At 30.4% G+C, this 26039-nt stretch overlaps 5 protein-coding genes across 5 annotated transcripts; 3 read left to right on the forward strand and 2 right to left on the reverse strand.

Moving 5' to 3' along the window:
- The first annotated feature begins 216 nt into the window (after positions 1-216).
- LOC101207034 (PGR5-like protein 1B, chloroplastic) lies at positions 217-6374 on the forward strand. Its single transcript, XM_004147914.3, has 11 exons — positions 217-564; positions 2404-2519; positions 3067-3163; positions 3251-3351; positions 4192-4248; positions 4538-4614; positions 4915-4966; positions 5446-5556; positions 5651-5748; positions 5831-5898; positions 6108-6374. The coding sequence occupies exons 1-10, from the start codon at positions 369-371 to the stop codon at positions 5889-5891; spliced, it is 966 nt and encodes a 321-aa protein (XP_004147962.1). The 5' UTR covers positions 217-368; the 3' UTR covers positions 5892-5898; positions 6108-6374.
- Positions 6375-6395: 21 nt separating this feature from the next.
- LOC101207274 (histone deacetylase complex subunit SAP18) lies at positions 6396-8011 on the reverse strand. The gene is made up of 6 exons (XM_004147915.3): positions 7794-8011; positions 7633-7665; positions 7191-7301; positions 6994-7089; positions 6821-6895; positions 6396-6732 (listed from the first exon to the last, which is right to left on the reverse strand). Exons 1-6 carry the CDS (start codon positions 7944-7946, stop codon positions 6700-6702), a joined length of 501 nt encoding a protein of 166 aa, XP_004147963.1. The 5' UTR covers positions 7947-8011; the 3' UTR covers positions 6396-6699.
- Positions 8012-9193: 1182 nt separating this feature from the next.
- LOC101207528 (transcription initiation factor TFIID subunit 11) lies at positions 9194-12099 on the forward strand. Its single transcript, XM_004147916.3, has 4 exons — positions 9194-9700; positions 11078-11165; positions 11357-11456; positions 11583-12099. The coding sequence occupies exons 1-4, from the start codon at positions 9354-9356 to the stop codon at positions 11708-11710; spliced, it is 663 nt and encodes a 220-aa protein (XP_004147964.1). The 5' UTR covers positions 9194-9353; the 3' UTR covers positions 11711-12099.
- A 1883-nt stretch (positions 12100-13982) lies between these two features.
- LOC101207770 (expansin-A7) lies at positions 13983-15498 on the reverse strand. The gene is made up of 2 exons (XM_004147917.3): positions 15223-15498; positions 13983-15089 (listed from the first exon to the last, which is right to left on the reverse strand). Exons 1-2 carry the CDS (start codon positions 15410-15412, stop codon positions 14461-14463), a joined length of 819 nt encoding a protein of 272 aa, XP_004147965.2. The 5' UTR covers positions 15413-15498; the 3' UTR covers positions 13983-14460.
- Positions 15499-23748: 8250 nt separating this feature from the next.
- On the forward strand, positions 23749-24816 carry LOC105435065. Its single transcript, XM_011654420.1, has 2 exons — positions 23749-24684; positions 24775-24816. Exons 1-2 carry the CDS (start codon positions 23749-23751, stop codon positions 24814-24816), a joined length of 978 nt encoding a protein of 325 aa, XP_011652722.1.
- The last annotated feature ends 1223 nt before the right edge of the window (positions 24817-26039 follow it).

Raw genomic sequence — 26039 nt, forward strand, 5'->3', positions numbered from 1 at the left:
TCCCAAACCATGATAAAAAGGCCCCAATCTCCCACGTGATAAACACACACATGGCACGTGACCAAATCAAAATCATCCACATGATTAAAACTTAAGGGACAGCTCGGATCCCAACAACCAATTAAAATCAGCCATGAAGCTGACGTGCCCGATTTCCCCAAAACCTTTTAAATAATTACAATAATATATATATATACATAACCGTTGCCAACGTCTTTCCCTCCACACATTTTCCCATTGCCTTATCTTTCTTTCCCTCCAAACAGCGAGGGAAGAAAGAAGAAGAATCCAATCATCTTCTTCCAATAATTCTTAAAAAGAAAACAAAAAAAAAAGAAGAGAAAATTCTGCTCGATTTCCCCTCTCCAATGGCCACCAAATTGACTCTCTCCTTACCCTCCTCGAGTTCCCTCACTGTTCCCTTTCAGAATCAGAAACCGGCAGCTTCTCTGCTTCCCTCTTCCTCAAGGTCGTCGTCCCAATTGATTAGGGTTTCTAGTCGCCGCCTGTTCCTTCGCCGGAAACTCGTTCTTCCACCTCCTCGAGCAACTACTGATCAACCAGGTTAGGGTTTTATTTGCTTTACCAACGCTACTCAACCAATATATTAGTGTGTGCGATTTGCTGACTGTTAAGCTTGCTTGAAGTGAGGGGCAGAGCTAGAAAGATTGGCGTGTGTTTGATTGTTGTAGTGATATAATTAAAATTTGCATCATATTGCTGTGTTGAAACTATTATACCACTCGTTTGAACTTCTACGGGTTTTTGAGCCTACGGGAGTGTTGACGTATTTATATAATTAAATTTATAGTAATCCGTCTGATTAAGTTTTTTGGGTTACTTGGTATTTAGTATTGTTTTTAAGGAACTTTGATGAATGCTTTTAACCAATAAAGAAAAGGATAAAGTTAAAGTAGTTTGATAATCTCTGAAAGCAGATAAGAATGAAACAATTTCTTCATAGATGTGATGTTTCAATGCTTTTTGTTCAAAGGGCATTTCTAATCCACTCTTATTTTGAAAGTTAAGGTTGCGTGGGGAAAAAAATGATGTTAACATGGACTATTTATGCGGTTTCTTTCTTTCATTTTCCCAGTGCTTTGTTCTTTTCTGATATGTTTCCTCCCTAATTTAGGGGTCTTTTTACCTGTGTTTGAAAGGTTTAAAATCACTTTTTCCATTCAAAATCACGATGAAAATAGTTTCTAATCAATTAAAATCATTTTGGTTTCACGGAGTAGAAGTGTAAAACCAAACATTAGATCAATTTTGAATGGCTAAAAACATGTTTTGGATGGTTTGGTTTTTAACCATTTTAAAACAACTTTCAAGTATGCTCTGTAACACTTTGTATTCTGGTTCTAATAGTTTGAGGGTACTTTGCTTCCGATTAAAAGAACAAATCAGGGGGTCGAGACTATGTTTAAGATTTATTGAAGTAAATGGACTAAAACTGAACCTTTAAAAACATACGGAATTGAATAAGTTCCAAAAATACAAAGACTTAAATTGTATTTTAGTCTAAAAAAATATTTGAACTAGCAGCTAAGCATTTCAATCTCCTTACAAAAGTTCGGTAAAGTTATAAATTTACTCCCTCAACATCTCAATTTTTTTAAAATTCATGTGTCTACCTATACAAAATTTTAAGTTTAGGACTTCATTAGATATAAAATTCAAATTTTATCTAATTGTTCAATTAATGTAAAAGAATTAAATTTATTGATGATGTATTAGATAGGAACGTTTTAAATGCAAAATTAAAATCGAAAGTTTTAAAGAAAATGTTTATTTTACTTCTTTTTGTTTCTTTATTTATTTTCTTTTTAATTTAAAAGAAAAAAAAGACTATAGGAGTAATTTTCCCTCTTTTTATTGAAAGAAACCAAAACATGTGCGATAGTCCTTTCTTGTTTTTTGAGTCGGAAGTAAGTTAAAAATAAAATTTTCAATATGAAAATTAGGTCATAGAATTAAAAATCCAAAATTTCTATCTTATATTTTTTTAAGCATTTTATAAGTTAATTAATGATAAACAAAGTTATATTTTGGGAAAAATAATCTGGAAACAGCAGTGAAAAGTTGATTTTGTGGTTTCCAAAATTACTACACACTTAGAAACAAAAATAGTTCTCAAACACTTTTATATCTAAAATACTGGACATAAAAACACGAAAAACAGGAATGAAATTCATGAAATTAATCCTGTGAGATCGTTATTAGCCAAATATATAATTGTATAATTTTATGAAAGGTTTGATATGGCCATGAGAAGATAATATTGAGAACTTCTTGGCTTTCGCACCATCTTGTTTGCCTCTAGAGAATCTTCAGAAAGGAAGATTTCATTAATCTTTGATTGCAAGACCAAAATGCAATGTGCTGAGATCAACTCTCTTTCAGGTCAGGTTGAGGGAGATGAGGTTGTTGATAGTAATGTCCTTCAATATTGTAGCATAGACAAGAAGGAGAAAAAGACCATTGGAGAACTTGAGCAAGAATTTCTCCAAGCTCTACAGGTACTTTGTATACAAATTTTCAATATTCAATTTTGAGTCTCTTTATCAATGTTTTCTTTTAGTTTATGCAAGATTTGATAAATAATTATAAATTTGGCCCCATGAAAAATGAAATTGTAGAAACTATATTGACTAGATTCTAACCTTTTTTGAAGTATTAGGACTAAATTTGTAAGTTAACCTATTTTTTTTAAGAGAATCAGAATTAATCCAGTTTGAACTCAGTAAATTTATAGTGTCTTTATGCCTCTAAAAATTAGATTGTATGCAGTATGCACTCTTGAATTAGAATTTTCATATTTGGATTTGTTTTAAGAAAGTCGAAAGCAAGTTTCTAAGAAAGCACTTGTAAGAGTACTTTTTGGCTCAAATAATTGATGAAAACCACTTCTAAAGTACTGAAGAGCATAGAATTAAGTATTAAAATGATTTGTTAATATCAAAAACAGTACTTAACAATTAAAAGTACTTTTAACTAAAAGTACATATTCTTTAAGCACTAACAAATACACCCTAAAATAGTTTCTCTTCGCGTCGCTTGGTGCAGGCATTCTATTATGAGGGTAAAGCAATTATGTCAAATGAGGAATTTGATAATCTCAAGGAAGAACTAATGTGGGAAGGCAGCAGTGTTGTAATGCTAAGTACTTACCTGATCAAACAATTAAATCTCTCCGTTATTACTTAATTCAATTGAAGATTGATCAGATACTTACAAAAATTTTACGCAGGTTCTGATGAACAAAAGTTTTTGGAAGCTTCAATGGCATATGTGTCTGGAAATCCAATTCTGTCGGATAAAGAATTTGACGATTTGAAGCTGAGACTTAAGGTATGTTTAACTAGTTATAGTTTTAAACTCTATTGGGAAGCTATCTAATCTTATTCCATGTTTTAGAGTAGAAAACGACGTGAAGATAATAGTGGTTTACATAAGATAGAGACATAACTTGGAACTACATAGATCCATAATCATGAACCATCTATTCTTCAGCTTGGTGGTTTGACACTCATTACAAAATTATATTGTTACTATTCCTTCCAAGAACCTAGGTGCCTCATCTCTAAGGTCCATTTCTTCATGAACTTGCGTACCAAGGCCAAAGTGAGAACGCATGCTACTTATTATATGCATGTCTTAAACATTGGATTCCATCTCACAATTGTTAACTCGTAAGCATGTCATTCAACATATCCAAATAAGCACGCATGATCATAGCTACACCTCCTATCTTATTAGGACAATGAATCTATAGATATCATTGCAATGGTATGATATTATCCATTTTGGACATACACTTTATGACTTCGCCTAAAAAGCTGCATATCAATAAATTTAGTTATCCTTCCTTATACATGATCACCTTATCTAGTCAATGTGGGACGTTTGGTTGCATTTGCACACATCTCTATCATTATATCTTGACTTGCTAAGGGAGGCCTACTTTCTAAAGGTACTTGCATCGATTGAATTCATGTGCCAAGTTCAAATAAATTCTACAGATATTTGTAAATGAACAAACAGATCACCGAGTTCTTTTTCCAACCGTTCCTACTATCCTACTACTAAAGCATGTAGCACATATAACAAATAAAATCAAGTTACTACATGAAAATTTGATGGGTATTAAATATCTCTTAAGTAATAAACTTGAATATATTGAACTTTCAGACGGAAGGGAGTGAAATTGTGGTTGAGGGTCCCCGTTGCAGTCTCCGGAGTAGAAAGGTATGTATTATTGAGCATGTGGTTTCAATCCATTTCAGATTTGGGTGAGTTTAGAATGGTGGAAAATATTTGTTTAGTTAATTAAAACTTTTCAAATTTTAGAAATGTTTGTTTAGTCAAAAGTAATTTTGGATTTCTATCCAAAACTGCTTATAGAGAAAATATTCTTTTATTTGTCTCAATGCAAGTGCAGTTTCTTATGGATATATATATTTACATATATATAATGATCCTTCAATGACCAGAACGGGTTTGTATGAACTACTTCTGTTTACATATCTTCTTACAGGTTTATAGTGACCTTTCTGTGGACTACTTTAAGATGTTCCTCTTGAATGTTCCAGCCACTGTAGTTGCACTGGGATTGTAAGTGTCCAACTAACTATTTCAATTTACCTTTTTTTCAAGAACCATCTCACTCAACCAAAAGATTTATCAGAATATGTGATAATACATGTTTTAGAAAATCTTGAAAGGCACATAAAAAAATTTAAAAGAAGGAAACCAAAAATAATATTATTACGTTAATAAGTGTGGCCTAAAACTAAAATATTGAAACTATGCTATGTTTACTCGCGATATTGCTATTATATCATGCTCGACCACTATTTGTTTGCATATTCACTTCTAAATATAAGATATTCATTCACTTATGGATCATTTTAGGTTCTTCTTCCTGGATGATATCACTGGATTTGAGATTACATACTTGTTGGAGGTAAATATTCATCTTTTTTTCTTTAATAGCATAAAGTCCTATTTCTAATTCTGTCAAAATGATATCTCAAAGTGATTTATAACCCTCAAGCTCTTACTCTTGAATTTTCCTTAACCATGTTTTGAAGACAAACCAGTTAGTACTCTAATCAAATGCATCCCTGACAGAATTCTAATTTCTGTTCAGCATCTTCAAAACTACATAGTTCATGTCACACAAAGAACTAAATTCTTTGTAAGCTTTATAGAGCTAGTTTTTAGCAAGCTATATTAATGACTACCTTGATCTGTCTCTTCCCATTGCCATATGCATTGTCAATCAACTCTTTTTCGAGAAAGTTCTATTGCTAAAGAATAAGGTAGCAAAGAGCCTCCACCAAACTTTGTAGCATTTGTTTAATTCTGAACTCTCATAAGACATAATAACGCCTCCTTTATGCTCTTATAACTTGGAATTTGTTCACACTGAGTTGTATGCAGCTTCCAGAGCCATTCAGTTTTATCTTCACTTGGTTTGCTGCTGTACCATTTCTTGTTTGGTTAGCACTTACCCTTACAAATGCAGTTGTTAGAGACTCTTTGATCTTGAAGGTAGTTATTGTCCCCCCCCTTTTTCTTTTTTTGCCAATTTTACAACTTGAAATGAGACATGGAGCAATCTTGACTGAAGAAGAGTCTTGTTTAGGGACCTTGTCCGAACTGTGGAACTGAGAATGTCTCCTTCTTTGGCACCATACTGTCAGTTTCGAGTGGTGGCAACAAAAACAATATCAAGTGCACAAAGTAAGTACAAAGCTCATAAATTTGCAGTTATTTGTAGCATAAAGCTTCTTTTAACTTTTCGACTAATAAGTATGTATTTCAGCTGTGCAACCGAGCTGGTTTACAATTCAAAAACCCGACTGATCACATTACCAGAAGCCTAAGTGAGAGGTACACATGATCATCTTCAATCCCCCAAGGGAAATGCTTTTAACATGCATCTATTAAAACGTTCTTTCCTATGTAAACGAATATCACCCCAGTTACCTCCTTGGTTTGATATATTAGAGCACTCATCCCATTTCTCCCAAACTACATCTCATTCAAGTCATAAAAGACTTTCATGCTACTTACTATTATATCTGTTGACAAAATTCCAGGAATCGTTAATTGTAATCCCAGGAGAAACAAGACCAAGGAATATCATAAGGCTATTGCAAGAATTCTCCATGGTTGGATATGAATGATATTAAGATATTTAAAGCCCTGCCTTGTAGAGAGAGGATTTTTCCAGCTGTTGTACAACATTGTATCTTGATGTACAAATTTGTGAATACTCATCATGTATAAACGATACCTAGAGAAGGGTGTGATGAAGTTTCAAAATGCCATCCAATAAAACATAATTCATATATGTAAATCATCAATCTAGTTGAATATTTCCAGAATTTGCCGGAAAGGAAAAGTATGTCCTTTGAAAAATAAAGTTTCTATTATACATAGAGATCTAACAATACAATCTTTGGGGAAATATAAGAGGTCAGTAAATAACAGCAATTCGTACAAGAACCAGATGACCGAATAAAAATTCACAATATAATCTGTTCTTCTATCTCACATGACATCTCAATATAGAAAATAAAAAATGCAGAACAGAATCACTTCGACGCCAAATCCAATCATCTAAGGCAGCAAACAAATAACACCCGCTCTCCAACTAAATAACAGCATGCTTCAACATAACCAAGATTTCTACAGGATTGCAACGTCCAAGTAGTCTCCAATCTACATTTTTGAAGTTAAAACACATGCAGAGGATATATTAGTTTCCTAATAAGCTTTCAAACAACTTAATTCATAAACCCTAATTTACCTGGAAGTCCAATTCACCCAATGCCTTGCTGTCGTCTAATCTCCTCCCATTTCCATAAGAATGTGTCATCCCCACCTTAAAAACGAGCATATCGTTTAGTACAATTGTAAATGAGAATGTATAATTTAAATTCCATTGCAATTCAGGTGATGTTTTTGTAAACATTCACTAACCTGTTTCAAAACAAATCGACCACGCTTGTCGGGATAAACAAAAGCAAAAGAAAGCTTGGCATTTCTTCTTCTAGCCTCTGGAGCAACCTCCTTAACCTAAAATTAGATGGTCATTTGTCAAATACAGTACAGCAGTAGCAAGAATAGGTAGAAAAACACTAGAAGAAGAAACAAATTAATGTAGGTTTTCAACATACTAGATCGGTCAGCTCCCGGAGTGTTGCATCTTTCCATGTATAAATCTGAACCTCATCTTTGGGTTCCTTACCTCTAACTGCAAAATCCTCATCAGTATGATGACCTCCAACCTGAAAAAAAATATGTAAATGAAGCACATTTTGCATGCAGTATACTAATACAATAAGATGGAACTACATGGATAGATGAACCCCAGTCGAATTCGATATCAAAGTTCTCCCAAGTGCACCGATCAGGAAAAGAAAAACATGGGGGCAACAAGAAAACCTCCATAACAATCTTCATACAGAAAAAGAAACTGCCATACTGATTAAAGACGACGAAGTATCACCAAAGGTAATGACAAGTCAATAATGTCAAACAGATAACTTCATTCTCTCGATTTTCAGAAGAACAACGATTAAATTTAACAAGAAAGCTTCTCAATGAATTCAAACATACCTTAGTAAAAACGCGGAGCAACAAAGGGCAAGTCTTGAATGCAAGAAACGAAAAGAAGAGAAGTGTCAGTTGAAATAACAAACTTATATTTCAGAAACCATAAACCTATGTGAGTGATGTAAATAAAAATAGGAGAGGAAGCAGGAAGCCCTAAGAGAAACCTTTTCGCGGTCGACGGGTTCGAAACGAGGACGAGGATTGGGTGGCGGAGCTTTGGTCTGAGACGGTGGAGGGAGTGGCCGCCCCGACGGTCTCCCTTGCGTCGGAGCAGTTGCAGCTCCGCTCGTCTTCTCATCTCTGCTTCTCTTGTCCATGGTCGCAGTGTTACTAAGCTTCTGATTCCTCCATGTTTGGTTTAGCCATTTCTTCGTCTCGTTTTGGGCTTTTGGAATGGGTTGGACCCAATGTGGGAGAAGCTAAGCGCATACTATATTTTCATGTATAAAGCCCTAAATTTTTATTTTAAAAAATAGCAACTTATTTTTCGGACAAAAACCGCTGAAAATATTTACAAATACGACAAATATAAACTTTCAACGTGATCTTACTTTTCTTTCTACCTTGTTCTTTAAATGTTTTTCCCACATTAGGGTCTTAGCTACTCGTACTCGCTTTTAAACGATCTTCCATATTCTTTCAAGTTTTTAGACTTTGTCTTTCGACTTTGTTATTGTTGTTCTTGTAGGTAGTCTTTGTTGGAGAGTTATAGCTTATCTCAATTGAGAGTCCTATAAAATTGGTAGAATTTGCCAGAGCAACTATAACACTGGAGTAAAATGTGTAATGTCTTCAACAAAGATAAATAGAGACTCCTTGTGATGTCAAGTTCGGATGTTGACCATTCCTATCCGCCAACAATCTCTTGCTTTGTCATCAATAGATTACAATTTGGGTCTATAAGCCGTCAATTTTACAATATTTATAATATTTTGATTTATTTTGTTATATTTAAAAACAATCCACCAATTTTTTTAATAAGAATATTAATCAATTACTATCTTAACAAAACTTGAAGCTTTGCTATGTTCTCCTTTACTCAATCTTATTTTCTACGCTAAATTACAACATACTTTCATTAACTTTTTAAATTTTGTCTATTTTGTTTTAGACACTCTTAAAATTTCTAAATATTTATATGTTTGAAAGGGGTTTGAATTTTTCTAGATGTGCAATGAATTCTTAAACTTTCAAATTTGATTCATAATGATTTAGTATAAGATCCATCGATTGGTCAACTTCAAATTTGTGTTAGAGTTTTTGTTATACACTTAGTTCAACTCCTAAATGCTGACAATCATTTTTCAATGGACTTACGGATACATGTAATGACACGAACCACTAACATTTTGATAACCATTAGTCAATATTCATTGATTTTGTCAAAGAATACAACGTCGATCTAATGATCGCTTAATTTAATTTTATGTCTCGACAAGCTTTGAAAAATAAACGAAGAAAGCGATATCCAAATATCATCAAAACGTGGAAGAAATATGGATCCATAGCTATATTTCTAGAATTGTATCACTTTAACCCTTAAACTAATAACAAAACTAAAACGATTTTGAAAAATAAAAAAAAAACCCCGAAGTCTATCGTTCATTCCCATTCTCTTCCCACACCCCATTCGGCGAACTATCTCACTCCTCATCGCCCGGCACAAACTACATCAGATCGTTCCTTGCGATCATTTTTAACCTAATTAGAAACATTTCACAAGAATGAAGCAATCGAAGGATCCATTTGAAGCCGCCTTCGAAGAGCAGGAGGAATCACCTCCGAACTCTCCTTCTGCTGCCGACGACCTCGAAATTCCGACCACTGTAGCCCCTTCTCCTGCCGACGCTTTTGATTTGCAAGACGGTGATGATGATCCAAAATCCGCTTCTGTCGCTACACATTCCGTTGCTCCTGCGTCCACCACTTCTATGTTTGTTTCCTCTTCCTCCCATGTATCTACCGCCCCTAAAACCAAAGAAGACGACGAGGAAGAAGAGGAAGAGAATGTTGAAGTTGAACTTGCAAAATTTCCCTCCAGCGGTGATCCGGATAAGATGGCAAAGATGCAGTATGTTCTCTTGGACCTCTCATATATAATTTTAAATTGGTTTTTCTGCTTCAAGATGAGCTAGCATAGTCTCAATGTTTACCCTTGTGGGAAAAAAGTACTCGATTTACTTGATGTTTAAAATGTTGGTAGCATGTAGCCCTTTGGTCGGGTTATTATCAGTTGATTTACATGTGTTGATTATGAACTAATTCTTTATTTAGTTTCTCCAATAGAAAATTTAGGAAGATAGAAATTTACGAATCCCTAATGCCTGCCTATATTTTGCTTTTGGACCTGGTGTAGCGTTTGGATCTTGCTGTTTGATCTTCTTCCAAATTATTAGGTGTTCCCATTAAGAATAGTGCAATAGCCTTACATTGATGTTCTTCATCCAGAGATCCAAAAGATATCCTTTTCTCTGAGAAATCTCCGACCCCATTTGATTAGAAAAGCACGACTGTTTCTTAGTAGTGAGGTTGCTAATATCCAAACCTCCCATTTCAGTTGGAAGAGAGGTAGTTTCCCAATTAATCATATTAGTGACCCCGAACTCCTTACTACCTTTTCAGAAGAAGTCTCTAATAAGTTTCTCGAGCCAATTAATCACACTGTTGGGACAAAGAAATAGTAAAGTGGGATGCTAGCAAGAATAGACACAGCTGAAGTAATTTACCCCCCTCTAGAGGAGAAGATTCTTCCAATGCTACAAATATTAAGCCCAACCAAGAGAGTTTTTGAGAGATAAAACTCTTAAGCCTGACATCACCTCATAACCTGTAACTATGTTCTTCAAGTTATTGAACAGGGGTAGATTGTAGTTCGAAAAGCGAAGCGTGTCATCAGCAAATTACACCTCTCCATCTCTAATGGGAAGGTCCTTCATGAAGTCATCCCTCAGAACTTTGTTAATAAGCCTGCCAAAGACATCCACTATCAACATGAAAGAGAGAGGGGCAAGCGGAACACCTTGCCTAAGCCCTTTAGCAGCTTTGATTTGTCCTCTTGGATCATAATAGAGGAGGTGTTAGAATGTTAGTCATAGAAGCTTTGATCCAACCAATCCAATGACCGCCATAGCCTTTACAATTTAGCACCTCAAGGAGAAAGTCCTAGATTCCTACCCAACCATATCCAAAGGCCCCTTCTCAAAATCCAGCTTGATGAAAACCCAACCCTTCTTCTTTCTATTAATAAAACCATCAAAAAACTTGTAAGCAACCAAAATCAAGAATTTGTCTTTTTTTCCTTTTTCTTCTTCCTTTTGTTGTGCCTGCAACTTTAAAGATGAATATGCTAGATCATTTTTACTTTGGTATCTTTTTGAGTGAACTAACACATTATGAAATCTTCACTTAGAGAAAGAATCCTCTTGTAACTCGTCTTATCATTTTCCAGAGCAATTCTCTCACAATTTACAGAAGAACAGATGAGTCGTTACGAGTCCTTTCGCAGAGCTGGATTTCAGAAAGCTAATATGAAAAGGGTATGGATCTTAATATTTTCTCTTTTCGAAAGACCATAGATAGCCAAGGAAGGTTGGGGTGGAATGCATTCTAGGTATTGGTTGGTTGGATGGTTTGTTTTATTATTATTTTTTCAATTTCTGGTCTGAGACGTTAATCTTTTTGAACTTGAACCTAGCTCATCTTGTTTCATTTCACTTGTAAGCTGTAGCTGTTAGCAAGCATCTCGGGAACACAGAAAATTTCTGTACCGATGACAATCGTTGTGTCTGGTATAGCAAAGATGTTTGTTGGTGAACTCGTAGAAACAGGTATGTAAAAACCCAATTCCATTGTTCTTTCCAGTTACTTTTCATGTCAATGTGAAACATAGACCTAAGAATCTGAATTTTTTTTAAAAAATCTAACTTATTTCAATACTTTTTATTTTGTTTCAGCAAGAGTTGTTATGACAGAGCGTAATGATACGGGACCTATCAGACCATGCCATCTCAGAGAAGCATATAGAAGACTAAAGCTTGAAGGTAAGATTCCTAGGAAATCAGTGCCTAGGCTCTTTCGCTAATCACTCTGTTTAATTTAGGAGTTTTTGGAAGAAAATTTGAATACTACAGCATCAATATTAGGATGTTTATATATATATAACTGAAGTTCCTAACATATTTTTGTACGAATCGACTTCTCACTTTACTACATACACGAATTATTGGAAGGAGTAAAACACAAACATGGATTTTCCAGCACAACCTATACATTTAAATAGTAAAACACATTTGATGATTATATAGAGTTGGAATACAAAGACACATACTGGCGTGTTCGGGAGGATGGAATGAAATGAGTTTGTAATGGATTTTATTCCATGCCCATACAGATTTGAGCGTTTTGGGCTTGGTTTGTAATACTAAACTCATTTCTTTTTCACATTTTTCAATCCAACTATTTTCTTCGTAACGTTTCACTATCTCATTTTTGTTTTGCCCTCGATTATCCACTTATTCCAACTCTCCATATATTCCCACTAATCCTAATTATATTTCAATTTTCCTAAACCAGTATTTTGATAATAATAATACCCAATGTTGATATGTGACAATCTTATAATGTGTGCTTCAAAATGAAAGTTTTGATACACCTTATAACACCATATTTCTAATATTTTCATCATAGATATAATTTGCGGTTGTGTTGCAAATGTATATTATTTTAACTTTTAGTGCACTTGAAATAAGAGAGAAAAACTTCATTCCATTCTAATTTTCTCACATATGTGCATATATTTATATACAGATATTTGTTAATTATAGTGAATTATTTAATGAAAAGTGGTTGTGTCATGTGTGAAAAAACTTAGTCTATTTTGAGAAAACTTCAATAAATATCTGAGTTTCATTTCGTGCTTATATATTTGAATGAATAATTCACCTTTACAGTGATTGTTTTTAATTAGTATTACTTAATTTATGTATCTTATATATGTATATAAAATTATATTCAAGTTAAATTACTAGTTTAATTCCTTACTTTTGAAAATTATGACTAATAAACTATTAGAACATTAATTTTGACTCTAAATAGATCCCTTAAAATTGTCATAAACTTAAACTCTTAGAACATTTCACTTTTGTGTAAAATATAGTTGGTTAGTCATTTTTGAAATAGTTTTCTTAATTCTAAATATTGGAACGAAAGATGACAAAAACTAAAAACTATGGATGTTTTGAATTTTCTTTCAATATTTATGCATGAACATATATCAAACATTGCATACAAGAACTTAACTCTAAAATAAACAGAAATAGATATTTACTATAATTATTTTGTTAAACTATTATTTCTCAAATGATACATATAATTACTAATATATTAATTAGATAACCGTAAATTAACCTTGGGAACGAAATTGAAAATTAATTTTAAATATATGAAAATTACGAGTTTGGTATTAAATATAAAATTGATTGCATCTGAATCAATTGGTAGATTGCTATTTAATTTTAATTTATTTATTTCTTAAAAATAAATAAAAAAATGATAAATTATCACCGTCTATATAACAAAATCATAAAAAAAAACAAAGTTTATTGCTGTTGATTTTTTTTATAAAGTATAAATATTTTGTTAAAGTGTTATATTTTTTTTTATAAATTCTCTTTAATTTGTTCTATATTAATATTATTTTAAGAAAATAATTTTTATTTTAAACATGAAATATAGGGTTTACTCTCTAATTTTTTTGTCCTTACCAATGAAATCAACTTGAAAAGAACAATCAAACCACTAAAGAACAATCAAACCACTACTTTGTAGATTTTAGAAATGTAAAGGTACCCTGATAATTTTAAGCACCAAGGATCTCTTAATTTTCAACGTACACTGATATCAATCGAACTAAGTTTTTGTTGTTGAAATATATTTAAGAAATTTTGACAACAAGACAGTAACATTCCATTTGCATGATTATGAGAAGATTTTGAACTTTTACAATTGTGTAATTGTTTCCTTCTTAAACAAAAATTTCATCTATTGCATTTTAGTACAAATCGGATGTGGAGAGATTCAAAGTAAGTAAGAACTTTTTTAAGTTCTTTGACTCAACTCTTATTGATCTTCTTCTTGTATCTCAAACACATTTATCATCGGTTGATTTCTACTTTCGTTTTCTTTATGTTAAAAGGACTAAATGTAAACATTAAGTTTCATGTCATTTAAATTTATTATTAATCACATCTAAAATTTACACATGAATTTTGGTGAAGTTGAAAATATTTTAAATGCAAAATCAATAAAATAAAAAATCTAAATTTAAAAAAAAAAAGAAGAGAAAAACAAATGTCTAGAGTGCACGTTATACAAACAAGAGTTTATAATACATAACCTCAAATAATTGGGTTACAATTTTATACATACACACACATATATATTTCAAACATTACAACTACCCATCATTAGCACATCATGATGATCATTCTTTACAAATATTTAAATGGAAGTTGCCCATTTACCTATCACCGACACAAAAATTTCAAATATATAAAATGACATATTGCAACAGGTCAACTAGGCTTTTAAATGACAAAAAGCTCCAAAACGACCATATGCAACTTGACATAAAGTTTGGGGTGTCCACGTCACGATAATGAATTCAATTCAATTCAAAACCTAGAATTGAATTCATTATGATATATATTTAAGTCAGATTAACTTAAATTACTCGTCGTCTGAACACCTCACACACAATTCAAAAATTATTATTCTAACGTGGCTGTTGTTACATATATTGTATCAGCCTCTTCGAATAATTTGTAGAAGTCATCAACGGAAGTTGACGTTGGCGTTGTAGGTTGAACCAAACCTCCAACTAGATGGAGCAACGTTCCAAGCTATGATGGTCTCTTTGGTTGTGTAAGAAGTGATTCTAAAAGAGAGAGATTGGCCAACCAAAGTTGAAAAGGCTTGATATGAAGCTCCCCAGTTATGGCTCATTTTGATCCACCCTGTTTTGCTCCCTTTCACCCACATTCCCGACACGTCGCCGCCGCCACCGACATTCATCACGTACGCCAAAAGCCAGTAGCCATTTCCTTGTAATGTGAACCGAATGCCACCTTTTTTACCGCACGGGACACGTCGGTACGCGACGGGGACGATCCCAGCCTTCCAATTGGCGATCTTCATAAAGGCTGGCTTCGACATGTCGAAGTGAACCCTTGGAGGGTTGCACCATCCGCCGTTGTCCGAAGGTTTAGCCCAATTTGGGGGGCAAAGGTTGGTGGCAGTCACGGTCGTGAAAGCAACATTAGAGTAACAAGCTTTGGATTGAGCACATTTGATTTGAAAGCAAGTTCCACAAGCGTAGCCATTGTTGAAGAGTGTAGAGCTTAGAGCCGCCGTATCAACGCCATACCCATTTGTGAACAAGTTTCCATAACCACACGCTCCTCCTGAAAATAATGTTTGGATCGATGATGTTAAGTAAATATGTCATTCATTATTGAAAGTTTTAAAACATGTTGTATATATAGAGTTTGAAAACTTAATCACTAGAAACACAAATCATGAAAGAAGTCTAGATACCCATTGTCTCAGATGCAGTCTCATCCCCATAGAAGGTGGCATGGGCGAGCTTCCAAGGACTTGGTCGGAAGATGGCGAGGACAGATTTAGTTGTCATCTCCGGCATTGTAAAGGACAAGAAAAAGATGGTGAGGACAAGACTACAACGAGGGAAATGGGAAGCCATTGTTGTTTTCGTATGTTTATGCATGTATAAGACAAACACTAAAAATGGAAGGGAGATATGTAGAGTTTGTGATTAAGTATTGAAAACTTTGGTTGTATGAGGTGATGGAGTTGTTGTTGGGGTATGTTAGTATTTATAATGTATGTATGAAAACAAATTGGGTTCATTACTAAATTGTTGGCCCTTCGTGACCCTCACTAACAACCATCAACTTCACAAGTCAAATTCAATTATTCTTTTTATCATATCATCATCATCATTATATTATGTTTTTCAATTGCCAAAAAGTCAAATAAAATAAAATTAGAGGTTGTTAGAAATTGGATGTATCTTAGTACATTTTTAAGGCCATTCCAATATTCGAGAAGAAGGGAATATTATTAACTTTAAACTAAATAATCATTTAATAAGAAATTGTAGTTTTAGTTAAATACCATTTTTCAGTACATCAACTCAACTAGAGTAAAATAACAATTTGTATTCTCTAATATAGTAACATTCTTAGTTTAGTAAAAATCGGTCGTTCGGACTACACAATAATGTGTGCATGCCGCAACCACATTTTGAAAAACTTCTTTTCATGTCTTAAAATCAATCAAAATTTCTTTTCATGTCTTGAAATCAATTGCAAACGATAATGTTGATATGTATTTTCTTTTTGCGGTAGGTAAAATGTCCCAAAGCCATTTCCAAGAGAAATTTTTTGTTTTATGTTAACTTTAACCCTTTTTTTGTTGTTGTGTGAGTTAATTAAATGTGAAAAATAGGTAGAATAATTAAAGAAAATTTTCAAAAATAGCAAATTTTACAAAATATTTACAACCTGTAACAAATTTTATCATTGATAGTCATTGATATGCTATAGTGATAGAAAACTACCAATGATATAATCCAAATATTTTACTATAGCTTATAAATATTTTAATTTATTTTGTTACTTTTAAAAAATCTCATTAATTAATATGAAACTTTATATTTATATTTATATTTATATTTATATATATATATATTATCGAATTGACATTAACTTCAACTATCAATTTTAAAATTTGAGTTTAGTTTTTTCACCTCATACATTGGAAAACAAATTAAATTTTTATACATATTTTCTAAAAGATATTATACTAAAAATGAGCTTTTATTAGAAATAAAAATAAGGAGTTATTTTTTCAAATAAAAAAATTTGACAAAATATCTGCCTCACAATAGAAAAAACTACATAAAAGATAAATTTGTTACTTTTGATTTTTGTAAAATATTTTTGATAAGTTCCTTAAAATAACATAGAAATGGAATTTCTTCGATCCTCAACTAAATAAATTGTTCTTGACTCCTCAAATTCAAATTTAGTTTTTAAATATGATCCTATACTTCTCTTTCAATTAAAATAATGAGGAAGAGTCTATTAGTTTGGATGTTAAATAAATATGTGATTGTTTATCCTATAATTGCGGGCTGTGATTTAAATATATTATTTATTATTTTCGGATTAAAAAAATTAAATCTTCATTACTATTTATTTCACTTCATTTTTCATTCATAATTACTTTTGTCTTTCTAAATATTTCTAAAATAATAAATAACAAAACTGTTATAAAATATTTATAAAATATAACACGATTTTAGAAATTTATAAAATATTTATCATTTGTGAATTAACTCTAGTTAATAGTTTTGTTGTTGTTTATTGTTTAATACATGCTCTTAAAATTTATTTTAGTTTCTTTTCAACTATGTTTTTCATCTTTCTTTAAGAAACAAAACTCCTAACAAAATTTTAAAGAATATATATTTTTTAAAAAAATCAAATTTAAGTTTTCAAAACTTCATTTAAATTAAAAAAGAATTATTAAAAAAATCAAATTTAAGTTTTCAAAACTTCATTTAAATTAAAAAAAAATTATTCAAAACTTGGTAAAGTTTTTTAATATTATTAGAAAGTGTGTAATAAAAACATAGAAATTTAGGGATAAACATTTTTACAATAGAATGAAAACCATGAATGAAAATTCATCAAGATTATTTTTTCAAAAAAATTTATCAAATGTTAAGGTCATGAACCTAATAACTGTGATGCTCCATGTTCGGGATTTAAAATTTGAATTGGGCACTTGATGATTCCAACATTCTTTTGAGACCTAACATCGATCTTATTGTTTGTCTTCAAGAATGTTAATTAAGAGTCACGAAAACTCTACTAAATTCTCACAAACCAACATAGATTCTTTCAACACCTTTTTATTCTCACTCACATGTATCTAATTAAATTTTTTTAAAAAAAATTATCTAGTATAAGATTGATTTAAGCTAAGCACACTTAACTTTAGAGTTCCTATAATTGGACCAACAAAAAAATGTGTACCTTATTAGTATATGTAGTTAATTTTTAATTCTTTTTAAGCATTTTTAACAATACTTTTATATCCTTAAGATATCTCTCATTCAAAATGACTGATATTAGTTCAGTCATGACCACTTTCTAAACTTGGATTGTTACAACAGTAGCCGTTAAAAAACATCAACTTATTTAATCATTTTTATACAGTTTTATTGTTTATTATCACTCATTTACTATATCAAGGATAAAAATGGTATATATTTAACGCTATTTTTATTCGTACTCTCATTTGCATTTGCTATTCATGCTTGTTTCTCATAATATGATATAATCAATCACTACGAGAAATTTCGCATCTCTAAAGAATAATAAAAAAAAAACCGCATCATGCGCTTTGAGCGATATTTGACTTTTGTTTTCTTTTTTTTCTTTTCTCCATAATTTATTTGTTGGCCTATTTACACATAATTTTGTCTTACTAATGTAGACCAATTAACTATAAGTAATAAACACATATATTATTATTGGCCGGTACGGTAGACTTCAACATAGTTTATAAAAATAAAAAATATTTTTCCAAACACAACTTTCTTGAGACGTTTATCAATATTATCGATAATAGATGTCTACATATTAACTTGAAAAAAAATATATATACATGAATAATGTGAATATAGAAAAATAACTTATGTAAACAAATTTTTTAAATAGGTGATTGCAAACTAAATAAACTATACTACAATTTTATTAAATATTATTATCATTCATGGGGATTTCTTCAGCTGCTTATAAATAAACAATATAATTATATAATAGTAATTTTGTTATAAAAGTCCACTACGTGCTGACCACAACTATGCCTCTAACTTTTTTTTTTTTTTTTGGTTTCTAATTTGCAATATCTCTTGTTTATATAAAATTAAAAATTGTAATTTGTTATGTATTCTGTGTTGTGTCCAATTAAATTAAACTCACATGGATGAGAATAATAATAATAATAATAATGTGAATGTTTGTCCCCATTAAGAGTATTTGTATATATCCTTAAAATACATATGATGATGATCCTTCTTAATACTCCCATCAGAATTTTGAAGAGACAAGGAAGAAATTAAACTTTTTAGGGAAACCATAATTTTTGTGTAGCTATATATATAGTATTAGTAATATGTATCATTTCATGAAGCCCTTAGATATAGTTATCTATATAATTCACAGTACATAATTCTTATATACACTTTTTTTTCTTAGGAAAATAAAATAGTTTTTTATTATTTAATCTTTAATTAGATTGTACTTATTATTACATAATTAAAAATTTTGGTTAATTGGGCTTGGGCTTTTATAATCAAATTGGAAAGTGATTTATTGGGCTTCTGACCTCCCAAAATCAACGGGTAAGACCACTAATTTATCTTGAAAAATTGAGAGAAATTCCTACAATATTTTACTAATGTCTTAAATCCTTTACCAAAATTTTATGAACGGATTTGATATTTATCATATGTCATGAAATTAGGAAGGTTGTATTTTTTATTTATTTAACAAATATACTAGGGTCATTTATAAAAATAGCAAAATAAATTAAAATATTTACGAGCTATAAGAAAATTTTGGATTCTATCACTATAGCATATCAATGACTATAAATGATAAAATTTGATATAACTCGTAAATATTTTGCAAAATCTACTATTTTTAAAAATTCATCAATATATTATCTATAATATTTCAACTAAACCCTCTTTGCGTATTTTTTTATTTTTCAGTCCGATTTTGTATTCTTATATTTATACTTTGACGTTCATCTCTTTTATGTTTTTCGGTGAAATATGTTGTTGACAATATTTCAACTAAATTCTCTCTCCGTCTATTTTTTCTTCTTTCGGTCAATTTTTGTATTTATTTGTCATTCATCTTCTTCATGTTCACCGATTGAGTTCATATTTTTTACATTTTCTATATCATGGCGAGTTGTCATTCTATATAATGTTGCTTTTTTGTAATCAAAAACGAGTTTTTCGTATCAAGAATTACATAATATTAACGTTGTTTTTTTATATCAACCACATGCATAATAGAAATGTATTTTTTTATAAAATAATTCCTATTATAATGAATTTTTAGGTATTTCAATTAATTTCTTCTCACGTTACTAAATAATTTTGTTCATTTTGAGAGGAATATAATTTTAATTTATAACGATTATATATTACATCCAACTTGCAATGTTTCCATATATTTAAAGATCATTTCAAAAAAATTTACAGTAATGAAGTTGATTTCGGTTTACATATTTTTTTCATTATATACGGGGAATATCGTGTATTATATAAATTTTCAGGTATAACCACATTGCAATATATTTTAGTCCATTAATAGATGTCATTTATAGAGTTACACAATAGTTGATCAAAATTTTGTTTTCTAAATAAATGATGTATATTGTTCATTATTTTTGTTGAATTACACCTTAATATATTATATTAATGGAATAATATTATTCTTATATTTAAAGTTTGACAAATTAATAATAACAAGGGTTGCAAAGTATTAGTCGTATACTTTATTTTAACAATTAATATATCTAAAAATAGTAAAAAGAAGAATTGTAAAAAATAATAAATTTGACCAAATATTTACAAGATATAGCAAAATTTTAGATTTTATCAATAACAAACAATGGATAGATATTGGTATTCTTCTATCAATAACATTGATTGTCAATGATAGAAGTTTATTAGTTTCTATCATTTATAGAATAAATAAAAAATTGCTATAATTTGTAAATATTTTAATTTATTTTATTATTTTTAAAAATGTCTGAATATTTATATTCAGCTGAATTTTCTAAATTTCCTATACCATCAATAAATTTTAAATATTAATCCTCCATCATTATTTTCTTTTTCAAAATTTGACAAATAATAATAATAAGGGTCGTTAAATATGACAAAATATTATTGATAGATATTGATAGACTACTATCATTTATCACTAATAGTAGATACAACTGATAGATGTCTATCGATATCTATCATTGTTTATTAATAATAGACTATATAATTTTGTTATATTTATTCATATACTACTAAAAACTTGGTTTTATTCATGCATATATTTATTTATACTATTTATGTTACTTCATTGCCTTTTTTTCATGTGACAATTTGTGTTTCCTTTTTCTTTTTTTTTTTTTTTTTGATGGATATTGATTCTAACATATATCCAACTATATAGAAACTTTTGTTTGAATTGAAAATTCTAACTTTAATACCTAATTTAAATTTCTGAATTTAAGTGAGTACTTAATCCATATTCTTGTGAAGTTTCCAAATTAGATTGCAATGTATATTAATTTGTTAAACAAGAAAGGGTGATTACAATAGCATGAGTGTAAAAAGAGAGAGAGGGATAGAAAGGTAGTTAGGAAGAAGAAGAGAGTGATAAAATAAGATTAATGTTCATATTTAGTAATTATGCCTTATTCTCGTCTTGGTGTCTCCACAAATCACATTTAGATTGAAACTTCAGCAAACATGATTTGCAAGTATGAAACTTGCCGGCATGACGAGATTGATGCTTAAGGAAACTTTTCTCTGGAATACTGTTCCCACACAAATGACATATCACCCTGTTTGGTGAAGAAGGAGGGTCATTGTTATCGCTGCCAGATTGTTCTCCTTTGTTTCTACTGTTGCTGCTACTACTACTTTCCATTGGTAGTATGAAGAGGGTAACCTAGCTACAAAAAGAAATGGTAGAAGGAATAAAGAGAGAAAATAAAATAAGAGGGTTGTGTTGTGTGAGTGAATAAAAATAAGCTAAGAGTGAGAGATAAAAAAGAAACACAAATATAGAAAGCAAAGGAAAAAGAAGAAAACCTAGAGATCAGTTATGAAGAAGAAAGAGTGAGTATATGGTGTATTACTAACTTCAAATGTTAGGGTTTTATAAGCATATATGTGATGTGATTTATTTTAATGAAAAAATAGAACCAATAAATATGGCAGTTAGCTATGTGAATATGCATTCAATTCAAGGCCTTAATACAACAACAATTAAACACTTAACTGTTTATCCTACACATACTTGGCTTCATTATCTGTTAAGTGAGATTTGATATAAATACTTCCTGATCTAAAAGCAAAACTAAGTTTTAGAAATTAAAAAGAAAAACTAATTTAAGAATAAACATGGCTTAAAAACCCCACATTTTTTATTCTTTTCAATAACAATGTTTAATTAGTTTGGATGTAATATAAGATAGTAATAGTCTTATATGCATTATTTTGGCCTTGGGTATAAAATGGAAATGTTGCTGCTGCTGCATGTTCGCAGTAGATCAAGCATGCATGCAGTAAGGCCAATAAGTGGCTGGAAGGTGACGTTAGATGCACTTGATGCCTTGCAATATCTTGGACTTACAGGAGTTCAAACGTTGCAATCTAAGTCAGCAGCAAGCAAGCAGAAGCTATATAATAATTTTCCTGGCAACCTGTAATTTGGTGCAAAAACCTAGCTATATATAGGAGTAAGTGGTTCAACATGTTTGTCTTCACTTCTTTTGTCTTTTGTATCTTTACATTAGTTTCACATGTAATTTTAGGTTGGTTTTTTCAATCGATTACATACATTATATTAGCTTCAGTTCTAGAATTCAATAACTTTTAACTAGTGTTTAACTTTATATGCATGATTGCATTTACGACATTATCTTTTGTGGTTTTATATAGCTGTGTAAGTGCTTTGAGATGGTCATATGGTAATAATAACTATACTGTACTGCATACTTTGCGTTACTCAATATTTTCCATTTTTTATATACTATCCTAATATTTATGTCTTCACCAAAGATCATGGTATAGACGCATAAACAAATGTAAGTTTTAGCATATTAGTTTGAGAATATTTGCTGTGCTAATACGGAAGAAAGAAAGGTAAATATAGGGAATATATCTAAGTAATAAATATATCAACTACTAGCAAGGGAGATTAACGGAGATATCCATACAATAAAATTAAGGTGAGAATTGATTAACTAGCACAATCTAACATCAATTTTAAAATTTAAAAATCGATCCTTAAACCATTAATATAGAACTTTTTACAAAAATGGTCAAAAATAGAACATTTGACTTCAATAAAGGTATACATTATGAAATTTATTTTTTGTATGAAAGAAAATAAAAACCTATTTTTTTTAGATATATTTGAGTGTTTCTTTAATCTATTTAATTTAAATTTGACTGTTTGAAGTATATGCATGTTTGGAAATAGATTCTAAAACAGGGACAATTAAATATACACTAAATTTTGTATTATAATATACATATTATCCATGATTAAATATAGAGATTTCCTAAAAGGAAATCGCTGAAAAAATGTTTATTTTCTTAAGTGTAATTTTATTTTTAAGGAATTAATGACTAAAATTAGGAATATAAAATAATGACATCTTGATTTTATGGATAGAAACAATCTTGGAAAAATATGGAAATAATAATATATTACTGCACAACCCAATAATTATATACAAATCTGTTTTTTTTTTCCCTTTTTGATTATATTTACTTACTATTTATGACAGAATATATTTGAAAGAAAATTAATATCAATATAATTGCAAATGTAAACAAAAAGAAAATATATTATATGGGTATTAATTTTAATTTCCAAGTGTTCTTCGGTAGAAGTTCTCTTACTTGTGATTTGATTAGCCACGGCAAGAACAGGAAAAAGAAGGAGACAAACATGGATTGTTCGGAGTCTCGAGATTGGACAACAGTACTTGAATACGATATACTTGGTGTGATTCTTAACAAAATGACATCTCTTTATGATTATCTCCAATTTAGCCTCATATGTAAATCTTGGAATTTTGTTGCATTATGCCATAAACACCAACGATCTGTAATTACTTCCCAATTTCCTCAACTTCCCATGCTCATTGTTCCCTCAAAAGATGGTATTGAAAAACAACATTGTCTTTACCATCTCACGAACAACAAAATTCGAACCGATGATTTCAAATTCTGCTTCAACAAAAGATGTTGTGTTCATCTTTTGGTTGGTTGATCATGCATTTGATTTTACTTTACTCAACCCTTTTTCTGGTAGTGTGATCCGTCTTCCTCCGCTTCCTAAAGAACATGAGGACGACGTTTACCATCCATGGTACATGTTGAAAGCTATACTAACCAAAGATCCATCATTATATCCAAATGACTATATGGTTGTAGCCATCTACGGCATATCTACAAAACTGTGTTTGATAGAAGCAAAAAGTAAAATTTGGAAGAAGTATGATATCCCTCCTGGTCAAGATTACAACCCTTTCGAAGATGTTTATGTTTGTAACAATAATTTATACGCTTCGCATTTGGACGATGTGCAACTAAACCTTTGGAAAGTTGAAGTTGATGAAAATTCACCTATTTCATTACAGAGAGTTGCAGTCATACTACAACCAAGTTTAAGTACACATGATTTTGGCCCAATGTTTATTGTTGAATCTTCTAAGAAAGAGGTTTTACTCATTAGAAGGGTTCTTTCAGTAGAGGATCATGAACAGCCAGACTCTGGTATTACAACGTTGGTTAAAACTATCAAGTTCGTTGCCTACAAACATACTCGTACATGTAAAGATGGGACACAAAGGTTTGAAGAGGTGAAGAGTTTAGATGATGATGCTGTGTTTATTGGTGAACAATCCATCTGTATTTCAACGAAGAATTTTCCTACATGTTTACCAAATCGTATATATTATACAGATAACCGATACTATTCTCACGATCCTTTTGTAAATGGACCTCAAGATATAGGAATTTACAATGTAGAAGATGGAAGCTTTGGTGAACATACATCCCAGATATTACTCACCAGAATTTGCCTTCACCCATATGGATCGTCCCAACCATATACTACAAAGATTCTGAGTTTTAGAATTCGTTTGTGGGTACATGAGATTGTTAATTTTCTTGAATTCCACTATTGTTTCTCTAAATATTATATTTGTATCTTATTCAAATTGTTTTTGTTTTGTCAGATTGGAAATTCGAATTTATATAAATACCTCATAATATCATGAAGAAATGAGATGGAAAAAATTAAGTAAAACTCCAAATTTATTTTTGAAATGAAGAAGAAAGACATTTTTTAAAATATGTTTTTCTTAGTGATTAAAATTATGTTTTTTTATCAAAATTATTTTCTAAATTATAACTTCCAATTTGATATTGAAATCTATAACTCAATTTCTTTTTTTAATATTTTGATCGTGATTTTTTTTATTTGTTTGAATTTTAGTTAAAATTTGTTGTCCAATCCCACTGCACGTTTCCAGTGTAGCTATTATTTTAGCAAACAAAAATCGACAAAAAAAAAAAAAAAAAGTAAAATTTGAAATCTAGGTACAAAGTTCAAATAAAACTCAAATTTCAAAAGAAAAACTATAATATTGTGAAATTTTAGAAGCTAAATTATTACTAAACTAAAAACTTAAAACTAAATTAGAATATTTTATAAAAAAATGCTACCGTCATAGATTTAAATAACAATTGTTGTTTAATATAATAAGATGACGTATCAACAAATTTAGTTTTGAGAGGTTAGATTTGAAAATTATTCTTATCTGTATAAGTTATGTTTGATTTCCATGAATTGATTCAACTGAATTTAATTGGACTTGAATAATTTAACTTTTGTATTTAATAATGTAAATTATTTTAAGAAATAATAGTAGATAGACTTAAATGTTTGAAACCTATTTAGTACAAAATTGAAAGGCACAATGTTCGTCCTCTTTGAAGTTATTATAAATACTTTGTATTAATCATATGATGTAAATAAACTCAAATACTTTGATTGTTAAACCAAACTAAATCAAACCCAATCCAATCGAGATTTGAAGACTTTGTTTTGGGTCTTTTAGGTCACTAACACGACTTTTCTCCAAACTTGTGAACAGTTGTTGCGTAACTTACAACGATAACGTGAGAGGGATGTTGAGAATGAAAGAAGTTTAGATGGCAGACGGCTGCGGATTATCTAACAAGTTGTGTGATATTTTATTTAAAAACTAAGGAAGCTGCCCTTTTGGAGTCTTTTCCTTTCCCCATCTCCTTTGACTCAAGACTTTCCCTTTTTCTATTCACAATTAGTTTAACCTTTACAATCATTTTTCTATTACATTATTAAATATCAAATGTTAAAAAGTTTTGTAAAGTTAATTCTTTAAATAAGAAAGGTAAAGATATAGTTACAATATTTTAAAAAATGAAAAAAAAAGCGTGAATTAGGTAAAGATATTAA

This window comes from Cucumis sativus, chromosome 3 (assembly GCF_000004075.3).
Source record: "Cucumis sativus cultivar 9930 chromosome 3, Cucumber_9930_V3, whole genome shotgun sequence".
NCBI classification, from domain to species: Eukaryota; Viridiplantae; Streptophyta; class Magnoliopsida; order Cucurbitales; family Cucurbitaceae; genus Cucumis; species Cucumis sativus.